This window comes from the organism of the source record quoted next, unplaced genomic scaffold (genome assembly GCF_019419815.1).
Source record: "Pyrus x bretschneideri cultivar Hongxiangsu unplaced genomic scaffold, Pyrus_bretschneideri_v1 Contig2, whole genome shotgun sequence".
Classification (NCBI taxonomy): Eukaryota; Viridiplantae; Streptophyta; class Magnoliopsida; order Rosales; family Rosaceae; genus Pyrus; species Pyrus x bretschneideri.
The window spans coordinates 7,856,054-7,877,788 of record NW_025999501.1 but is presented as its reverse complement, the minus strand read 5'-3'; the positions used below and the strand labels follow the sequence as shown (position 1 = coordinate 7,877,788).

General features: G+C 34.7%; 1 protein-coding gene and 1 pseudogene across 1 annotated transcript; both read right to left on the bottom strand.

The window, feature by feature from the left end:
* Positions 1 to 646: 646 nt before the first annotated feature.
* Positions 647 to 3,429, bottom strand: LOC125476753 (BRASSINOSTEROID INSENSITIVE 1-associated receptor kinase 1-like). Its single transcript, XM_048583257.1, is given in 5 exon segments — positions 647 to 741; positions 843 to 1,098; positions 1,681 to 2,072; positions 2,392 to 3,144; positions 3,238 to 3,429. Coding segments are annotated over 4 exon segments (1,353 nt in total). The 5' UTR covers positions 3,017 to 3,144; positions 3,238 to 3,429; the 3' UTR covers positions 647 to 661.
* Positions 3,430 to 4,495: 1,066 nt separating this feature from the next.
* Positions 4,496 to 21,288, bottom strand: LOC125476758 (annotated as a pseudogene).
* Between the last annotated feature and the right edge of the window lie 447 nt (positions 21,289 to 21,735).

The window sequence follows — 21,735 nt, the reverse complement described above, 5'->3', positions numbered from 1 at the left end:
CAAAATCTAAAGATTGCAAAGCACAAAAGGATTTTAACCAAGACCGTTGATCACCAATGGCCCAAAAATCGAACGGCTCGTAGTTCCTTAAAATGTTACCATTTTGCAGCTGGGACCCTGTCAGTTGAGGGACCCATCTATCAGCCACTTCAATAAATCATTCGCCTGTTGCTTTTGAGTAAATAAAAAAGGTAGGGACCCCAAAATTTTGGGTCAGCCAAATATGGAAATACAAACCCAAATTTGGGTTTAGCTTGGGTCAAAAGCCAAACTTTTTAGGTTTAAGTCCAACCATTAGATATAACTTTTACTACATTTTAGTCGTATTCCTCTTCACATATAACCGAGAGGTCCTTAGGTTAGATTCTCATCAAAAAAGAAGTTGAACCATATTATTGCTAGCCCATTATAAGGCCTAACTCAATCTCCCACCCTTTTAGTGTAGAAAATATTTTTTGTTCAACAAAACCAAAAAGTCCCACAACTAGATTGCATTTCTATTTTGTTTAAACTCAAATATTTAGGTTTGGGTCTTACCTTACAGCTGGTCTTAAATAAATCCTCAAAGATATCAGAGGTATCCCTATTGACGATACTCTAAACAAGATAGACAGAGCTCGAATACCCATGTTGGAATGACACGTAGTGATCTCTTGATCCCTTAATACCTTAATGTCAGAGCAAACGGTAAAGCAGCACCAACAGCAACCCCTCCAGCAATAGCCCCAGTAGCAGTGTTACCTAATATTATTTGCGCATGTCATTGTTTTTATCCATTTCTTCAAACACACAAAAATAGTACAACACAAAATTAGGAGAAGGTGAGTCTATGATCCAAGTACTTGGATGATGAATAGTGTTGAAATCTTGGCGGATCACCTCCTCTTTTTGCCAATCCTCCCATCTTTCAAGCAAACCTTCGCCTTCGCCTTCAAGCATTCGGACAACCTCTGACATCTTGGGCCGTTCCCCTGGGGAGCCTTGTGTGCACAGTAGAGCTACTTGGATCAGCTGCTCCACTTGATCGTCAATATAATTTCCATTTAGATCAGCATCAACAAGTCTTTCCAACCTCCGATTTTTCAGTAGTCGTTTGACCTAATTTTTTTAGGAAAAATAAAACAGAAAATGTCGGGTGGCTCTACAATTTGAAACAAAAGGTGCAAGAACCTAGAAGAACAAAAATGTGTTGTAATGTTCAAAATTTGAAGGCCCGCAGTTTTCTACAGAAAATCAAACTGCTTACAAAAATGTATCGTCATTCAAATATTGATATCATGCAAAGAGAAGACAAAGATGCAATAGAGAGAATAGGAAAAAGCGAGAGGCCAAGATAGCGAGAATAAGGAGTTGATGAGGAAATTAGGATCGACACAAAACATATGCCAAATTCTTCAAGAAATCACATAATGCCAATACATCGGCAAAAGAAGCAACAGCAATAGTAACAATTACTAAGGAAATGCAATAATCAATCTCTGACAGTTTAAACCTTAGATTGTTATAAATAAAGATAAACAAATCTTCACAGCTAATCATAACTCTAACTAATAAACGCTAATTAAACCAAACTTATTTTCTAAAAGCTAATTACTAAGGAAATGCAAATGTTGTTGGGAAATAATCTTGCATATAACAATAACTAGCTACATACACAAACAGAAAGACGTAAATGCATACCCAATCAACTGACATGAAATCATCATCACTCGCAAGCTGAGGATTGAAAGCCCTCTGCCCAGTGATGAGTTCAAGAAGCAGGACTCCGTATCCAAAAACATCAGTTTTCTCGGAAGACACTCCAGTTGAAAAGTGCTCCGGTGCCATATGACCAATTGTGCCACATACATGTGTGGTAACATATGCATCCTTGTTGTCCAAGAGTTTAGCCAACCCAAAGTCTCCAACAACAGCTTCGAATTCCTCATCCAACAATATGTTTGCAGCTTTCACATCACGGTGAATAATTTTTGGATCACAGTGATCATGTAAATAAGCAAGACCTCTTGCAGATCCCAATGCAATGCGTTGTCTTATTGGCCAATCAAGTGCAGGTTGTCCTTCTGGACGATCTACAATAATATATCCACATACTTAGGAGAATTTCAAATTACAAGCAACAGGTAATGTGGTCTAACACATATCATACCACCCATCCTACCCAAAAAAGGATCTTCTTGTCATCCTTTCCAAATTAAACAGAAATAAAATCAGCATCGAGAAGGTAACTTAAAATTGAAGGAAAAAAAAAACATTAAAAAAAATCAGTGTTGATACTCCAAGCCAAATTGGTCGGGTTTCTAAATTCATTATATCAATGTGATCGAAAAAAATTTTAACGTCGTGAAAACAAAAAGATTCATCAACGCAGCAAACAATGTAGATGAGTACCTCTTAAACAAGATGCCACACTTCCATTAGCCATATAAGGATATACAAGCAGCCTTTCTGTTGGTGTCATGCAAAAACCATGCAGACGAAGCAGATTGCGATGGTGGACACCCATGCTAATCATTTGAACTTCTGTTTGGAACTGTAGTTCCCCGTCTTGGGTTCTCTCCTCTGTAAGTCTTTTTACAGCAACCAGAGTTCCATCAGCTAAGCGTCCTTTATAAACCTTACCAAATCCACCTCTACCAAGAATATTTTTGTTGCTAAAGGTATCCGTGGCAACTTGTAGCTCGCGCAAAGAAAACCTTTTGAGCTGTCGTAAATGAACTTCTGGTTCCTTCTCAGCTGCAAAGACAGTAGATGAGTGAAACCTGCATCCCATACAACAACTACAACACCAACTTGATCAAGCTATATTACCCTCTCCTCCCTCTTACTGAGATGAAAGTGTATCCCCTGTCAGATTGTTATTTTTGTCCCTAAAGGTAAAGAAAAAGAGTAAAGTTGCTTCAACAAACCTGATGGGAGTAAAAAGCGAAAAAGATCCATTAACTGGAATATCCCCTGTCAGATTGTTATTTGAAAGATCCCTGCATTCCACGGCAAAACTATATGTTATTTGCATTCTCTGATGGCAGAGAAATTAGTAACTTTTCACTCTCTCCTCCCTCTTACTGCGATGAAAGTGTATGAAACTCACAAGACTTGCAATGATTGGATGTTCCCTTCTTGTGAATCTTGAAACTCACGGGACTTCCAATGGAACAATTAAAAACAGCAGATTAGCATATCGAATAAAAAAGAAAGACGATAGATTTTATCTAACAAAAGGATGGGGGTTCATACAGGAAACGCAGTTTTGCAAGGTTGCCAAGTAAAGATCCAAGCTCACCAAGTCTGACAAACCCCCAAGCTCTTCGGGAATGTTTCGTCATTCATTCATTCATTAGTTCATTCCGGTTCCCACAACCAAACACTCCCAAATTCCATAACACACAGAGATATACCTTCGACAATGGCAGCAAGCTTGTGGAGGTGAAAGAAGCCAAACCAAATTACATCATCCAATAGATTTTTTTTTAGTACCTTTGTTATTGTGCCTTTAAATTGATTTCAGCAAAACTTGTTTCTTTTTCCACAGTTTATTCAAGGATCGTGTAAAGCTAAGCAGCAAATTATAAATTCACTAATCTTGTTCTTAATTATAGTAATTTAGAAATCAACAGATACAAAAAAAAAGTCACAAAGCTTAATAAAAACTCACGAAAAAAAAGAAGTTTTAAACACAACACCTGCACATGACCCTATAATTTGGCTAATTTACAAACGCTCAACGTGCTCAGCAGATGTTGAACTTTTCCGTAACTAATAAAACGATCTCTAACTTTTCAGAAATATTTAAACTGAAATGAATTGATATTTTTTTTTCTATACACTGATAAATCAAGGTTTGCCACAGAAAAGGAATCCATAATTTAAGCTTCAAAATGCATTATAACATCAATTAATCCAAAGAGAGCAAGCTGACGATAACAATTTGATTAACTTTGGAAATCTCTTTGCTTTATCACTTCAAGATACTAAATTTTTCAAGCTGTCTTCTTTCTCTCTCTAAAACGCCTTTTTTTTTTCTAGCAACTGGCCTAGAAAAGACTAAGACCCAAATGCATGGGGTAGAATTTCACCCAAAATATTGGGAAAACTAAATAAACAAATAAAATTAAAAGATAAATGCGTGAAAAATCAAATCTTTCACTCCTATAAAATGAAAGCAATTTTTTTTGTCGTTGATAAGTCTAAAATCCCACCCTCATAATACTCAAAAGTAAAAGAAATATAGCAAAAAGATAAGATTTAATCACGGCCCGACCCCTGATGGTGCGCACCTAAACAAAGAAAGACAGCTCTCATAAAGAGAGAAAGACAGACGGAGAGAGAGAAGAGAAAGATGATATGTCTCCATATGGTATTCTGGAGCCAAAAGATCAGCAGACGGAAATAAGCTGGAAGGAATCAATTTAAGATAAACATTCAACAACAGAAATCAAGAAATCAATTTAAGATTACTGACCCAGGTAGGTAAGCTGCTGTGAAGGTAAAGAAACCCAAGAAGATCATATGAATGAAAGGATTTTGCTTGCGGCACACATAGACCTGTAAACTCCAGCAAACCCAACGTCAATCAGACCGTAGGCCGAAAATCTCAACAAACAAAAAACTGAGCACAAATTCAAAAATCAGAAATCAGACGGAACTAAGCTGGAAGGAATCAATTTAAGCTGGAAGTGAGTAATTACAATTTATTAACTTGTGTAGCATAGGCATTATTTTAGTACAACTTATACTTCAAATAACAACACTAGTATAAAGCAAAGTAATTTAAAGAAAGACTCGGATAAGAATTGCATAATGTAGAAATAACACTCTTCTTCTATACAAAAGTTGCATGTAACTGCTTTGATCAACCAAGTTTAAGCTCATAATGAACACTCAAATTTGAACCAAATGGTACCATCTTAAATGGTTTTTGGAGGCTTGTTTTGTGTACTTTAAAATCATATAATAGTCGTAGAGAACGGAGCCCTAAATTGAAAGTTATTCCAACTATAAAATGGAGTCCCAAAACTGGAAATACAAAACTTGCTGCTGTCTGGCAGCCCTGTGACTCAACTTTGGACATGATTTTTGATCAATCAAAATACAACAGAATTAAGTGAAATCAGAAGGGTTTTGATCACGGACATGTCTATTTTCAAAACACACAATATTAGATCAAAAGGAACTCACAAGGACATAGAAATCAAGAGCCAAAGTAGGCTACTTGAAACATAGTTTCTCTCTGCAAAATGAACAAGTTTTGTGCATTGTAGAACCCATACTCGTTTAATCCAATTTACAATTTCAGGGCAATCCCAAACTATCCAGGCATCATATTTAACTTCTATTTCAATGTGTTAGCTTACCCATATCCTTCCTCTTTTAGCCAAAGACTACAAACAATTCACCAAAGACTACAAACAATTCAATAAAATTAAAGTATGTACCTTTTCTTGTTCTTGTCCTGCCCTCCAAACTCCTCCAAAGTTGTTCATCAATCTACCACTTAGCTAAATCAATGTCACCACCACAACTCCTCAACAAGAACACCGGAAATTCAAGTTAAACACATAAATCTCAAACTTGTTCAAAAATGAAACTTGAAATTCGGAAGATCCACTTACATATCCTGGAAGCGCATAAAGAGGGGAGTATTTTTCTCTCTTGGGTCGAGACCTATCCCCAGCGAGGTTAGCCAGAATCGGCGAAAAAAACTACGTAAATCGTCAAAGCTTCAGGGCTTCAACATATGGGCACGCTTGGTTCCAGCATATGGGTTTGGTATAAAATGAAAAGGGCTGCGCTACGAATACATAGGCTTCGACCGTGGGTGATTTCATTGCCGTACGAAAATGTTATGATTCAATGAAGTTTTTGGAGTGAAGGAGAATTAAAGAGGAGAAGAACACAGCAGCAAAGCTGCCGGTTTTGCACACAGGGAAGAAGAAAAAGGAAGCCAGGCTTCCAGAAAGTTCCACTTTAATTTACCAAAATGTCATTTTATTTAGAAAATTCGTAACCTTCTCATTCGAATTTCAAACTCGAATCCGTTTGCGCGTTTATAGTTACATGTAATATCTAAATATGCCAAGAACAATAGAAAAATACAAAAGAATCAAATACGTCTATGTAAAATCCCGTTTAGCACAGGAGGGGCATTTTCGTATTTTACCCATTTTCAAAAAAACAAAAAAAGAAACAAACCCCACACATATAAATGCGTCAAAACTAGGAATACAAAATACCTTATTTTAAATAATGAAATCCAGGGACGGGGTTTCACAAGAACACCTCTTCTTTCTGCCACTCCTCTCATCTTTCAGCCAAACCATTGCCTTCTAGCATTTGGACAACCTCTGACATCTTGGGCCGTTCCCTTGGGGAGCCTTGTGTGCATAGTAGAGCTACTTGGATCAGCTGCTCTACTTGATCGTCAATATAGTTTCCATTTAGATCAGAATCAACAAGTGTTTCTAACCTCCGATCTTTCAGTAGCTGTTTGACCTAATTTTTTTAGTCAAAATAATAAGGAAAATGTCAGCTAGTTCTACAATTTGAAACAAAAGCTGAGGGCACCTAGGAGAGAAAAATGTAATGTTCAAAATTTGAAGGGCCACTGTTCTCTCCGTTTTCTCCAGAAAATCAAACTTCTTACAAAAATGTACCGTCATTCAAATATTGGTATGATGCAAAGATAAGACAAAGATGCAAATAGGGAGAATAGAAAGAAGCAAGAGGCCAAGATAGTGAGAATAAAGAGATGATGAATTCAAATTCTTCAAGAAACATATGCCAAATTCTTCAAGAAATCACAGCAAGGCCAATATATTGGCAAAGGAAGCAACAATAATAGTAACAAAGGAAACGTAAAAATTAATCTCTGACAAATTAAACGTTAGACTGTTATACATAAAGATAAATAAATCTTCACAGCTTAATCATAACTCTAACTAATAAAAGCTAATTAAACCATACTTATTTTCTAAAAGCTAATTAGTTTTTTTTCTTCGATCCATGATTCAAACTGCTTTCAACATTTCGGCCAAAAAAGACAAGCGATTTATACATTAATCAAACAGGAACTTGGCAGCTATATAAAGAGCAATAGTTTTTTAAAGTATCTTTAGAAAGAACTAAACTTATTGCAGAAATGTTCCATACAGAATGATTTAGAACGTCATAAGAGATTAGCGGTTTGAAATAAAATCATTAAATAAGGAGATCCATTATTTTCAGCTAAAATAAAAAGCAACATTGGTAACGAGAGAGGCTTCTAATTTACAGTACATTATATAACATTTCTACAACAATCTGAGTATTGAAACTTTGATAATTTCCAAGATTTGGACTTAGGGACACAAAATAGATTGAAGCTAGAATATCGTTGAATTTCAACAACATTATGTCTTTTTTGATATAAAATATGAAAGATATTATGGAAGATTTAGAATGATAATATATAATCAGAAGGTGGACCTCATGCAAATGTTGTTGGGAAATAATCTTGCATATAACAATAAGTTAGCTACATACACAAACAAAAAGACGTAAGTGCATACCCAATCAACTAACATGAGATTATCATCACTCGCAAGCTGAGGATCAAAACCCCTCTGCCCAGTGATGAGTTCAAGAAGCATGACTCCGTATCCAAAAACATCAGTTTTCTCGGAAAACCTTCCATTTGAAAAGTACTCTGGTGCTATATGACCAATTGTGCCACGTACAGCTGTGATAATATGTGTATCCTCGTAGTTCATGAGTCTAGCCAACCCAAAGTCTCCAACAAATGCTTCGAATTCCTCGTCCAACAATATGTTTGCCGCTTTCACATCACGGTGAATAATTTTTGGATCACAGTGATCATGTAGATAAGCAAGGCCTCTTGCAGATCCCAATGCAATGCGTTGTCTTATTGGCCAATCAAGTGCAAGTTGTCATTCTGGACGATCTACAACAATATATCCACATACTATGAGAGGAGAATTTCAAATTATAAGCAACAAAGTAGTGTGGTCTAACGCATATCATACCACCTGTCCTACCCAAAAAAGGGTCATCTTGTCATTCTTTTCAAATTAAACAAAAATAAATAAATCAGCATCGAGAAGGTAACTTAAATTGAAGGAAAAAAAAATATTAAAAGAAATCAGTGTTGATACTCCAAACCAAATTGGTCGGGTTTTTAAATTCATTTTATCAATGAAATCCATAAAAAATTTAATGTTGTGAAAACAAAAAGATTTATCAACGCAGCAAACAATTTGGATGAGTACCTCTTAAATATGATGCCACACTTCCATTAGCCATATAAGGATATACAAGCAGCCTTTCTGTTGGTGTCATGCAAAAACCATGCAGACGAAGCAGATTGCAGTGGACACCCATGCTAATCATTTCAACTTCTGTTTGGAACTGTAGCTCCCCACCTTGGGTTCTCTCCTTTTCAAGTCTTTTTACAGCAACCAGAGTTCCATCTGCTAAGCATCCCTTATAAACATTACCAAATCCACCTCTACCAATAATATTTTTGTTGCTAAAGGTATCCGTCGCAACTTCTAGCTCGCGCAAAGAAAACCTTTTGAGCTGTCGTAAATGAATTTCTCGATCCTCCTGAGCTGCAAAGACAGTAGATTAGTGAAACCTGCATCCCATACAACAACTACAACACCAACTTGATCAAGCTATATTACTCTTATAGTTCACTAACCAGGTTCATTTATTTGTAAATGAATTTCTCGATCCTCCTGAGCTGCAAAGACCGTAGATTAGTGAAACCTGCATCCCATACAACAACTACAACACCAACTTGATCAAGCTATATTACTCTTATAGTTCACTAACCAAGTTCATCAAATAAATGATCCTGTGATTTTCTTCGTCGCCAATAAGCAAGTGCAATTGCAGGTGCAGCAAACAACAAAGCAGCACCAGCAACAACCCCTCCAGCAATAGCCGCAGTATTAGTGGCACGGTGAGAGTTCGTAATTCGTTTGTAACCTATGGTACTATTCGTTAGAGAGTATACATAGACAATATAATATTAGATTGATTCATTCTCAATTCGTTAAAAAATATAAATTAAAAATATTTATAATACATATACATTTTACAATAATTTATAGTTATTGTTCATTGTAAGAAATTATTTTTGTTTAATAGAATTGATTATTTGTAAGCAATTATTTTACAAATCAAAAACAATTAATTCACTTAACTTTCTAATAAGAATAATATAAATATTCTCAAATTAAAATGGAATTTGGGAAATGCAATGGGCCACCGACTATTTACATCTTCTCTAAAAAAATCAACACTGCAGATGGGTCCCTCCATTAATACAAGAAGAAAAGAGTGTTGATAGACCTATTCCATTGAATTTTTTTCTTGCGTCCGTAACATAAATGGTGTACCACATGTTATTATATAAATGGTGAAAAATTTTATTTTTTATATCATTAATATTTTAACACAAAAATCTCACTACTTGTACAGACACTTAATCTCCCCACCCCATTGCAAATCTCTAACAGTCTTATCTGGTGAAAATTCGAAAAAAGAGGTGAAAATTAACAACCTTGGAAGCCACAGTCATTGGGTTTGTTGGAGAGTTGTAGATAGCAAGAGATCTGCTTCCTCAATTCAAGAAATTTCGTTCAAATCAAAAGAATTAAATCCAAAAAGCAAAAGTAAAATTTTCTATCTTCCTCTCTCTCTTCGTTTTTTGTCTGCCCGATGAAAACCAAAAGCACCGAGCTTCCCAAAATTCCAGTTGTTTCACTCCTCTGTTTCCAAAAATTACAGGTGCGTTTACTTTTCTCAGTTTCTGTAATCTGATTAGAAATTATTAGAGATGATCAGATGAACCACTAAATTCACCACCGAATCGCTAAAGTAATGGTACGTCCGTACCGATACGAAATCCGGACACTATTTCACCGAATCCGGCACCTAATATGAATCACCAGAGTTCAAAAGGAAGGGTTATTTGCACAACATGAACCAGAACGAGATGAAAATCCTTAAAAGTCGGATGTTATATGATGAACTCTCTCTCACATGTCATTGTTTTAATTCATTTCTTCACACTCATAGGAATTTAGGAGTATCCCCTCGGATCCTCAATCCATTCCTTTCCTAACTAGCATCTTCTTAGAATCTTTACAGCAGTGATTCCAACAATAATGTTGTACCATGAAAAAAATTTAACAGAAAAACACCAAGAAAAAACATTAACTACCAATGGACTAGAGTCGATATCACAAGTGTCTGTGAAACAAAACAGAGCCAGCCGGAAAGTAATAAGTTTAGGATTTGAGGTCAGCCCGTTAAAATTAGGATTTGTTAGAGATTAGGGTTATAGTTTATTATAAATAGGATGCCTGTTATTCCTCTTAGAACAAATGCGTCACAACGTAGTCTCTTAAAATTTTGTAACCGTTTTGGCATTTTTATTTGTTTAATAATATTCTTATTTTGTAGTATAGTACTCTGATATTCAACTGTTCTCAAAACAAATTTGAGTTAATATCACAAGAACAGTATAAGTTGTAAAAACCTGGAAATGGATTCAGACGAGGATTATTGGCAAAACTGCAAAATGAAGAATAACAGCCAGTGTTGGAGCAATATTAGAAAATATGAAAATAACACAAGTATTCCAATGATAATAATCATAAAGAAAATAACAACATCAATAGTATATGAGATTAATATAAATAACTAGAGATATAATGTTAGAAAAACTGATAAACTTGGAGATTGAGGCTTGCATAAATGCAATGTCCTAAAGATAGAATTTCGCCCCTACTCTTGTGCTTGTAATTCGATAGGCGTCCATCTCCCAGGATTCAACAATCTATAATCCGAAGTCAAAGCACTTCAATCTTCGGACTCTGGCGAACTTTATATATTCCATACTCTCAAGACACGACTCGGAATTTGACTCACGAAGCATGAGAGAAACAAAGTGGGGAAACCCTATTTCTCAAGAGTAAAAATTAACTCAAATTTTTCTATATTTAATACCAATGGTTTCATGGGTTTAAATGGAATCCAATTTCTACTTATTAAAGAGATGTAACTTTTCATCTATAAGCATACATCACTTATCAAGGAATAGACCTAAACAATATAACCTTTCCAAGAAATTGGTTAACAATAATTTTCATTCAATTATTAAAATGATATACTATAATATATAATATATAATTTCCAACAATCCCCCACATGAATGAAAAATTAGGAAGAATTTGAGAGTACAGGCGGACAAGAGATGCATTGGGAGAGGTATCTTTTGGACTTGAACCTACCCTAGTGAATACTTATCGGATTTACTTGGTGACGCAGTGAATATAGAATCTTGAACTGTTCACCGCAGTAGTAAACCGAGACAATAAGCAATACACATCACTAATCCTAATATATTATGGTTCATACAGTTGTGTTCATTTTGGTCCTGAACAAATCCCGGATTCATGAGAGCTTTAGAGAATTTAGCCATCTCATACTCATGGAAGCGACCCACTTCTACTCTCACATAGGTGACTACTGATTAAGAATAATCCGCTCTATTCCTCTTATTTATAAGATATCACTATCATTAAATATAAATATACATCCTAAAACTTCTCCAGACAACACATTTCTTCCACCATAAGAATGAGGTATATAGTGTGTTAACTTCTTTGAATCATGCCCAACTAGTTTGCCTATTGAACTTAGACCATGGGATCTCCAATCAACTAAGTTAGGTTTCCGCTCGGCTAATTCATTAGTTGTGTTGGCTTTAGCCTCATTCCCCTCGATGATCAACTTACTCTCTAATCAAACCTTTAATAATTGGTATCACTAAGGTTGACTACTCTTATGGTGTGCACAATCCATCTGATGAAATTATATTTCATATAAGAGTAGTTGTTTCTCAATTTCAAGTCCTCAAAAGTATATATATATTGGGACTTTTGTAAGTAATTTGCTAACACTAGGAAATAGACTTCCCCCACATTTAAGGTATTTGTAAGAATGTCTCTAACTCTTCATACCTTAAAGTTAATCATTATAAGAGATAACTGCTTTTTATTCTCTCTCTTTTAATAAACAAATTACTCTTTACAATTTGGACATCGTGTTTAGCCCTTACTCGGCTAAATTATCACAAAGTAAATTTCTCTAGCCTTAAGGTTGTATTCAATTCCATTATAGATTATGCCTTTGCATATCCACCTCTATGTAATTTGACTTTAAATTATCAAAACTCAATTAGCCAGCATCATTGAATTCATAACATGTCCATTCATATTCTTGCTTAATAAGCATCATCATGTCTAATTTAATTGTGTATGCTTACTCAATAAGCATCAATTTCAGTGCCTCATCATTCCTTTTACGAAGACCCCCACACTTTCAGTGTATAATTCTTTGCAAAGGAATTGGCTTTGGTTTTATCCATGACTAACATGGCTTATGAGCAAAACTCATTTTTGTAGTGCCTTCACATGTTACTCCTTTATCAGCAAGTGCTCATCATTCTATAAATGTGCTAATTCAATCAATGAGTTTGCAGATCATATAGCCTATATCCTTAGAAGTCCAGCCACAACATTAAAGATTGCATCATGATCGGGTAATTAATTGAGAAACAAAACTGACCGTTTAAGTTTCTCTATCGTTGCCTTCAATCCTTCTTACATCCACAAGTTCTTTTGGCATTATATACTGACATAAGGAATTTATTTTATTTCCCAAAGAAAGAACTTCACATAGGGATTATACAGATGTAATTCTTTTCTGCAAAAGAAATTTTTCTCGAAACTGCTACGATCTTTGGCAAAACCAAATCTAGCATCGTTTTAGCATTGCAGATAAAGCAAATTTTTTTTTTTTTAATAGGCTTTGCCTTTGCCTTAACCGACACCTCTCTTTGAAAGAAAGAGTCAACACCTAACATGGTTTTGAATGGATATCTCACGAATAGTTATTGATTCTGCCCAAATAGTGAACTCATTCTTACGTACAAGACTTTAAGGGTTGCAATCCTTATAAATACTCAAGAAAAATTCTTTAGTCACAGAAATATATGCCCAGTTAATGCGACGCATCGTCGTATGAATAAATCAATCCACATATATAACTCACACATTTGGTCGAATGGGAATGAACGCCCAGGCATGTAGAAAATTAATATTAATCTTTGAAATTAAGAAATTTATCCATAAGACATATCACACAAGTCATGCAATTCATGCTTTCAAGATAACTTGCAGACACATATAGACGTAAGCATGCATATACATACCAGATCCAAATTACCTAAGCAAACTGCTCAAGTCTTTTTATCAAGTGATGCATTGCCCAGAAAGTTATAATTTTAAATTTTAACTTTTCAAAAGAAACAAGCGGTTGATTGACACCGCTCCATACAGATAATACCACAATATCATCCAACTAAATCATCAAGACTAAATCAGAGATTAAAATCTTAATTGCATCAATTCTAGGCTTCACATCAAATACAACACCATATGTTGTCCATGACTTTTAAAGCCACAGCTTTAAACTCTCAATATGAGAATCGAGAACATTCATATTTCCGATTGTTCCATAGGGATAAAATTTCTATCTTTAGATTGTTGGAGCAATATTAGAAAATATGAAAATAACACAAGAATTCCAATGATAATAATCATAAAGAAAATAACAACATCAATAGTATATGAGATTAATATAAATAACTAGAGATATAAAGTTAGAAAAACTGACAAACTTGGAGATTGAGACTTGCATAAATGCAATATCCTAAAGATAGAATTTCGCCCCTACTCTTGTGCTTGTAGTTCGATAGGCGTCCATTTCCCAGGATTCAACAATCTATAATCCGAAGTCAAAGCACTTCAATCTTCGGACTCTGGCGAACTTTATATATTTCATACTCTCAAGACACGACTCGGAATTTGACTCACGAAGCATGAGAGAAACAAAGTGGGGAAACCCTATTTCTCAAGAGTAAAAATTAACTCTAATTTTTCTATATTTAATACCAATGGTTTCATGGGTTTAAATGGAATCCAATTTCTACTTATTAAAGAGATGTAACTTTTCATCTATAAGCATACATCACTTATCAAGGAATACACCTAAACAACATAACCTTTCCAAGAAATTGGTTAACAATAATTTTCATTCAATTATTAAAATTATATACTATAATATATCATATATAATTTCCAACAGCCAGTCCATCATTCAGATCGTCCGTTGGGAGGGCCACCGCCGGAAAAAGGTAAAGATAAAAAATAAAGTGGGTTCAACAAACCTGACGGGAGTAAAAAGCGAAAAAGATCCATTGACTGGAATATCCCCTGACAGATTGTTATTTGAAAGATCCCTGCATTCCATGGCAAAACTATATGTTATTTGCATTCTCTGATTATAGAGAAATTAGTAGATTTTCTCTCTCTCCTCCCTCTTATTGCGATGAAAGTGTATGAAACTCACAGGACTTGCAATGATTGGATGTTAGTCAAAGTCTCGGGAATATTCCCTGACAAGCTGTTGTTGGATAGACGCCTATTTCATGGAACAGAAAGTGCTAATTAAATCACAAATAATCGCAACAACAGCAGATATTATATTTTCAACAGATAATTATTCAAATTATAAGGGACGCTTTAGTAAAATGCTAAAGTAGTTTTGCGACATTAAATTTTTTATTTTTATTTAATCATTTTTCTAGTTGCTATATAGACATTACAAGAGTATATGAGTTCTGCGTGCGCATAAAGTACATATGGAGTTATGGACAAAAATAGACAGAACAATGAGCACTCAGAATTCCATAACTTCATAACTCTAAGATGTGAGGGTTCACCGACTCAAGATGTGAACCCTCACAGAATTCCTTTCTATTTCCCCATAAAGTATATAAAGTACATGTGGGAAACTTTCAAGATGTGACAGTTCACCTCACCCACTCTGGGTACAGAATTCCTTTCTATTTCCCCTTAAAATTAAAATTATATAATACTAAAAGAGAAAAACAAACTGAAACACCGTTCATAGAGCAGTGTGATACCGATTTTATCCTGCTTGATTTGTTTAATTTCGTTTGGACCATTTTTACACGTGTTGGTGATCGATGCTTCCTTTCTCTTTTCCTCTTTTCCATACTCTTTTGCTTCTTCTTTTTCTATCGAAGGGGATGAAAACACCCCTCATTTTCCATCGACTTCTCTTTCTCGGTCTCATAACCAGCCACACCATCCATTCTCTCAAAATTCCAAAAATCTTAAAACCTCATTTCCTCTAGCCAAAAAATCGCAATCACCCTTCACCCGTGGAAAGAAAATTTGCAACGGAACTCCGCCGCTCCCAATTCGAGAACTCCTCACTCTAACTCCGAATACCAACAAGGTATCTCTCTCGCATATAATTTTGAATTTTTGGAATTTATCTTCAAAGAATGCATTTTTAATTTCAAATCAAACTTCAAGTTTTTAATATTTTGGGGATTGTGGGATTAATTTTTGCAACAGAAGCCGGAAGACTGAAGATCGCATTTTGGATTCTAATTTCGCAGACTTTGTCGAGTTGCTGCTTGAGGTCTGATTTTACAGCTGAAATTCCCAAGCTTTTTTATTAGTCTTAAACCAGATTACTTAATTATAGTTAAATTAACTTTTTTCTGTTATGTAGCTGAAGCAGCTAAAGTTGAGTGTTTTAATTAGTTGTATATGTCACCCAGTTTACTTGTTCCTACTGCTGCTCAACAGGGATGAGTTTCACAGCAGGTGAGTGGAAATTCTGGGCTGTTCTTAATTTTTCTATTTTCTGATTGAAATTTGATGATAGATCTGATTCAATCGGAATACTCAGCTAAAAGTACAAGTGGTATTTTTTGGTTAATTGGTTGGGTTTTTGGATGCCTCTTATGGGTTGTTAATTGTATGTTTTCTGATTGAATTTGGCATCAATTAATCCAACGGATTAGTGAGCTACAACTACAAGTGGGGTTGTTTTGATTTTTGGGTTGTTTAATTTTCTGTTGTTTTATTGAATTGGATTTTATTCAACGGGGTGGGTGAACTAAAAGTGCAGTTGGGTTTGTTTTGGTTTTGAAGCTCAGAGTCTTACATATTTGAAAGTTGAATCTAAGCCTTTCAAAACCTTTGTAAAAGTGCTGTCAATTGTAAGGTATTCCGTGCAACAGAGCTTGATAGCAATTTCGGGTGAGTCTTAATTGCCTGGTACATATAACTTTGCTTCAATTTGTTTATCTTCTTTTGCATTTCTGTACATTTTTTTGGAAGGCCAAATGATTCAAAATTGAAATTTATGTGTAAATTGATAAGTATGGGTGTGAATGTTCTTCATTTGCCTACTCTTTTTAATTTGGTGTTTTCAGTTTTTTCTGTTTTTGGCCAAATAAAAAAAATTAGTACATGTGACATGGTTGTATTAATGGATCCCTAATTCTAATAAATTAGAAATTCTCAACCATGATATGATTATGGTGCTTTCATTTTGTTTGTCGCATGTTGTTGTTCTTGCCTAATTGTTATTTAATTAGTTTTGTTTTTTTAACTTTGGATAGGTGCAATTTCAGATTTTGTGTATCTCATTTGGAAGTAATTAGGTGTTCTATAAAGGTTAATCTTATACTCATTTTTTTTAAAACTGTGCATAGTAGTTGTTAAATATTGTCGCGTTTTAAAATCCTTGCTTTTGTGATTGTGATATGATACTGTGTGTTTGCTTTATTTAATTACAATGGTGTGATGGAAAATTTTAAATTTTATTTATGTGTATATCATTTTGTTTTTCCTTCTTAGACATCAATCTATTGCTTGGTAGGACTAAACTTATGACATATAGTATAGCTACAATTGCAACAATTATTAAATAGACAAATAACCTTTTCTTATATTGGAAAGCCAAACATCCAAATATAAGAAAATGCACGGTTTGATACTTGTATTTGTAACAAATGCATCCTATAATTATGGAGGAATTCTTTTGATGCTTAAGAGTCTTGCCTTGGATAGAGATTAAGCGCAGTGAGCTGAAGGCCCAATTGTTTCTCTTTGAGCGTTTTTTTAAATGTTGTAATCTACTTATTTACAACTTTACCATACTCTTTTGGAATTAATTTTTTAATAATTTGTAGGGACAATCTAAGTTATTGGATTGCATGTCTGAAAATTCAGCCCTTTGTTTGCAATTTGAATTGGATGACTCAAAATGTTTCTATTTTTTTCCATTCCCAGCTTCGAGTTCAGAGAGAACTAGCTGCCATAGTTCAAATCCAATTTCAAACCTTATTTGTACGTCTTTTGTTTTATCGCTGGTTAGGTAAGACTCAAATCTTTCAAATTTCTCTTCATTTTGGATTACATGTCTGCCTAAGGATTTAACATTTTCCAGTGTAGTTTCAATTGTACAAGATAGTTAATTACAGTTTTCGGAATTTGGTTTTGGTTTTCTTCAATGCTTCATAAAGTTGTAGAGGGTGCAATAATATTGGAAACCTTCCCCAAAATTTTTGTGAATCTTTTTGTATTTCTGTTGAAATTTGGTTTTATTTTGTTCTTTTAAAATACAAATTTCATTCCCTTTGATACCTATTTTGTTTATTAAAAATAGGGTTATAAATAAATTATTCAAATGCAATGCACAACACGCTTATTGCATATGAAGATATGCATCAAATTTTTGAATTCCAATTCAAACCCTAACTGCTAGCTCAATTCAAGCCAAAATTTGTCAATTTAGACAAGTTGGTGTTTTCAATTCGAAGTTGAATTATATCTTGACTCGATATTAATTTTCAATTCCAGCCAAATTTTGTCAATTTAGGCAAGTCGCACCAATCTACCATTGAAAGCTCTGGAGGCAGGGTGCCCAATAATTGACTCCAATTTCCAAATGAACACAAAGTCATCTCGTCTACCAGGTCAGTATGTAGCATCACAATTATGCTATATATATGTATATTCTTTCGTTGTGCTACACTCATTTTTATCATCGGCAACATGAACACCTTAGGTTTTATGGAATGCTTTTAAAGATCATAAGAGCAAACTAACAGATTGGTCGATTCATATATTGAGGGTTGTATATGGACATAGAAAGTAATGAATGTTTAAATTTCTGCTAGATAATTTTACAATTATATAGAATATCATAAAAACCTGAATAGTATTAATTGGATACAAGAATATTATTGAATTTCCCATTAGCTTAAAATTTCTCAAATCCTATAATTTAAATACTTTTTGCTACTTAATATACCTTCTTGTTATTTTGGTTTTGTGTTGAATTTTACTGTTTTGCAATTTGGAATTTTTCTGTACATTACCGAGTTTGTATATTTTTATATAGGTGATTTAATTTTTCTTGCATTTGAAAAAAAAAAAAAAATGTGATCTTCTATTTTTCTGACATTTACATCATGTTCTTATATTTTGCATCTTAGAAGGGCAGGTACACTCATGAATCCCAACCGCCTTGCATAGGAGTAAAAAAGATTGTCCACAGGCAGAGGTAAAAAGATTCTTAATCCTTCGTGAGGTTTTCCATTATTGTTACACTATTTATTAGATTTTTTGCTCTACATAATTTACAAAAACCATAATTGGCAGATGGTTTTATGCTTGACCGAATTGTTAAAATTATTTCATGACGAGGCTGAAAAGGCTGGGGTGTTCCAACCCAGTTCCAGTTCTCTCTCGCCAGTTTTCAAGGAGCACATCGTGAGTTCCTCTTCTTTTTCTTAATTATAGAGTATTCAATTAGCATGTGTGATTGTATTGTTAACATAAAGGACCTCTTTAAATTTTTTATTGTTTACTGACCAATTGCAGGTAGATGGTATGCTCACAGAACTCGCCTGCTTGCTTCTTCAGATGCCTTCCGTGCAATGTTTGATGGTGGTATGATTTTCCAATTTCCCCTTTGCAGCATTTTCTTTTTGGTTTTTGTAGCGTATGCACTACAAAAGTAACACAGTGGGAGTAGGTTTCGAGGTTAAAGAAATTTCAACATGTAATGAGAAGTGAGGGTTTTAGCTTAACCACTTTTATTTACTGGTTTTTAATTCGAATTTATAGCACCGAGGATATAGGTGAACGGTGAAGCAATTTAGTTGGGTTCATGCATCTTAAACATGTTGTGTCAGAGATGTAAGTGTACTAAATGATTTTTCCCTTTTTTGTTTTGTTTTGTCAGAGATTGAAGATGTAAGTGTACTAAATTGGAAGCTCAAGTATTGAACAATATGATTTACTTCATTTGTTAGTTGGTAAAGACTTCGTATCTCCCTAAAACCCATTGTATTTCTTCGGCTCTTTTTTCTTGGTGAGAATTGGAATTTTTATTTATCTTTCGAAACTCTAAACTGGTTGTCCTTCTCATATGAAAAATGAGCATTTTTGTAAGCCAGTTAAAGGCTCATATGATTCAGAAGCCTAACCAATGTATTTATCTTGAACAGATTACTTGAGGAAAAATGTACATCCTCATCTACAGAAAAACAAAGAAGAAAGAAGAGTGAAGTACTGAATGTAGTGTGATGAGTTGGAACATGGAAAATGAATATATTTTTATGTGATTGTATTTGTATGAACAACTTAATCCACAACTTTTTCTATGTAATGTATTCTTCAAATACCTATCTTTTGTTCATTATTACACATAAGGATGCAAAAAGACTTTGGTAAGGACGTAGACAGATTTTAATATGTGATATATCCTACGTACATACATGTATATATATATCTTTTTTCCTTATTGGATATGAGGATGTTAATAGATATTTCTTTGATATGGATATAATTAGATTTTAATATATTTGCACATGTTTAACATAGTTTTAAAACGCGGGACATCGTGCGGGTTCTATTGCTAGTATATTTCTGTAAATATTCTGGTGTTAATGCCCTATACCGTTTAGGACTCACTCCTAGAAAAAGTCTAAATTCAAGACCACAATATTGGGTTAAGCCGAAATGCTATCATGGACTTTAAGGAAGAAAGTCACTCCCACGGAACAATTAAAAACAGCAGAATAGCATATCGAATGAAAAAGAAAGACGACAGATTTTATCTAACGAAAGGATGGGGGTTCATACATGTAACGCAGTTTTGCAAGGTTGCCAAGTGTCGCTGGAATGGTACCATGTAAATTGTTCAAGTAAAGATCCAAGCTCAACAAGTCTGACAAACCTCCAAGCTCACCAAGTCTGACAAACCCCCAAGCTCTTCGGGAATGTTTCCTGTTATGTTATTATTGAAGAGTTCCCTGTCAAGAAGGAACTCATTCGTCAAGAAAGAGTGTTTCAATAATGTCAAATGCAGTAGTGAAATTCATTCGTCATGTATCAATACCAATTTCAATTCGAATGCACAGTGATGGAATAGTTGGATAAGACCCGAACAAAAAAGCAGAGCGAAAAACACACTTACAAGTACTGCAACTTGAAAAGCACACCAAGCTGTGACACCAGTCGACCAGAGAGATTGGCATTGGTAAGATCACTGGGTGGAGCAAAAATGTTAAAAACTTCGCGTAACGCTATTTCCGCTGTTACAAGTGAATTGAATTGAACTGAACTGAACTGAACTGAATCGAATTGAATTGAACTGAATTGAAAAGGAGGTGTTTATTGGGTTTGCTTACACTCGAGTAACGCTGTTTTCGCTATTACAAGTGACATGTAACCAGGTGCAGGGATTGACGAGAGTCGGATCCCAACTCTGCAGAACATTGTTTGGATCAGCTAGATTGGTCTTCAACGCGTTCAATGCGTCACCTCTCAAATCCAATCATTCATTCATTCATTCATTAGCTCATTCCAATTCCCGCAACCAAACACACCCAAATTCAAAAACACACAGACACAGACATACCTTCTACGTTGGCAGCGAGCTTATGGAGGTGCAAGAAGCCAAACAGCAGAATCAGCCATACAGAAACAGAGGCGGAGGACATCATCGCTGTTGGGTCTGTTGGAGCTCAGGTAAGCAGCTGGCGTTGACCGATCAAAATCCGAAGCATCTCTTCGTTGACCGGATTCCAGAAAATTCGGTGGCTGTTTGATTAAATTGCAGATTGCGTTTGGAAAAGAAAGCCGCTGCTTCTTAGAGAGAGAGGTTGAAATCTCTGCTCGCTAGTTTTGGAGAGGAAAGAAAGAAAGGTAAAAGGTTTGGGAGGAAGACGGAGGAGCAGGCGGATGGAGGACTCTCAATCAGTCAAAGTCGCAGCCCATCGCGTGGGGAGGTTCATTTCTTCTTTTGTTTATATTTTATCTTCTTTTTAGCTGATTCCTGAAATTGTTATGCAATTCCTCGCTTTGTTGTGAGATTTCTGATTTTATTCATCTTCAATTATTTTGATTATTTTGTAAAAATACAAAATTATCTTCAATTTTTTGTCAAATTATTATGGCCAATTGTTTATTGAATTGAGGTTATTTTTATCATTTGATCCTTATTTAATGGATATTTTTAATGGAATGACTAAAATAATTGATAATTAACAAACTCAGGGATCACTTCTAGTAATTTCAAATCACAGAAACCAAATTGATGAATTATGCTAATTTCATGAACTATTTTGGTTAATTTCATAATAGAAAAGTAAAAACTAAAAATTAAAAATTGAAAACAAAATTATTATCAAGTTACTTTAATCAAGGTTTTAAAAGACGCTAGACGCTAATAAGGCAGCTGGTTGGGGCCGAGCGCCTAGGT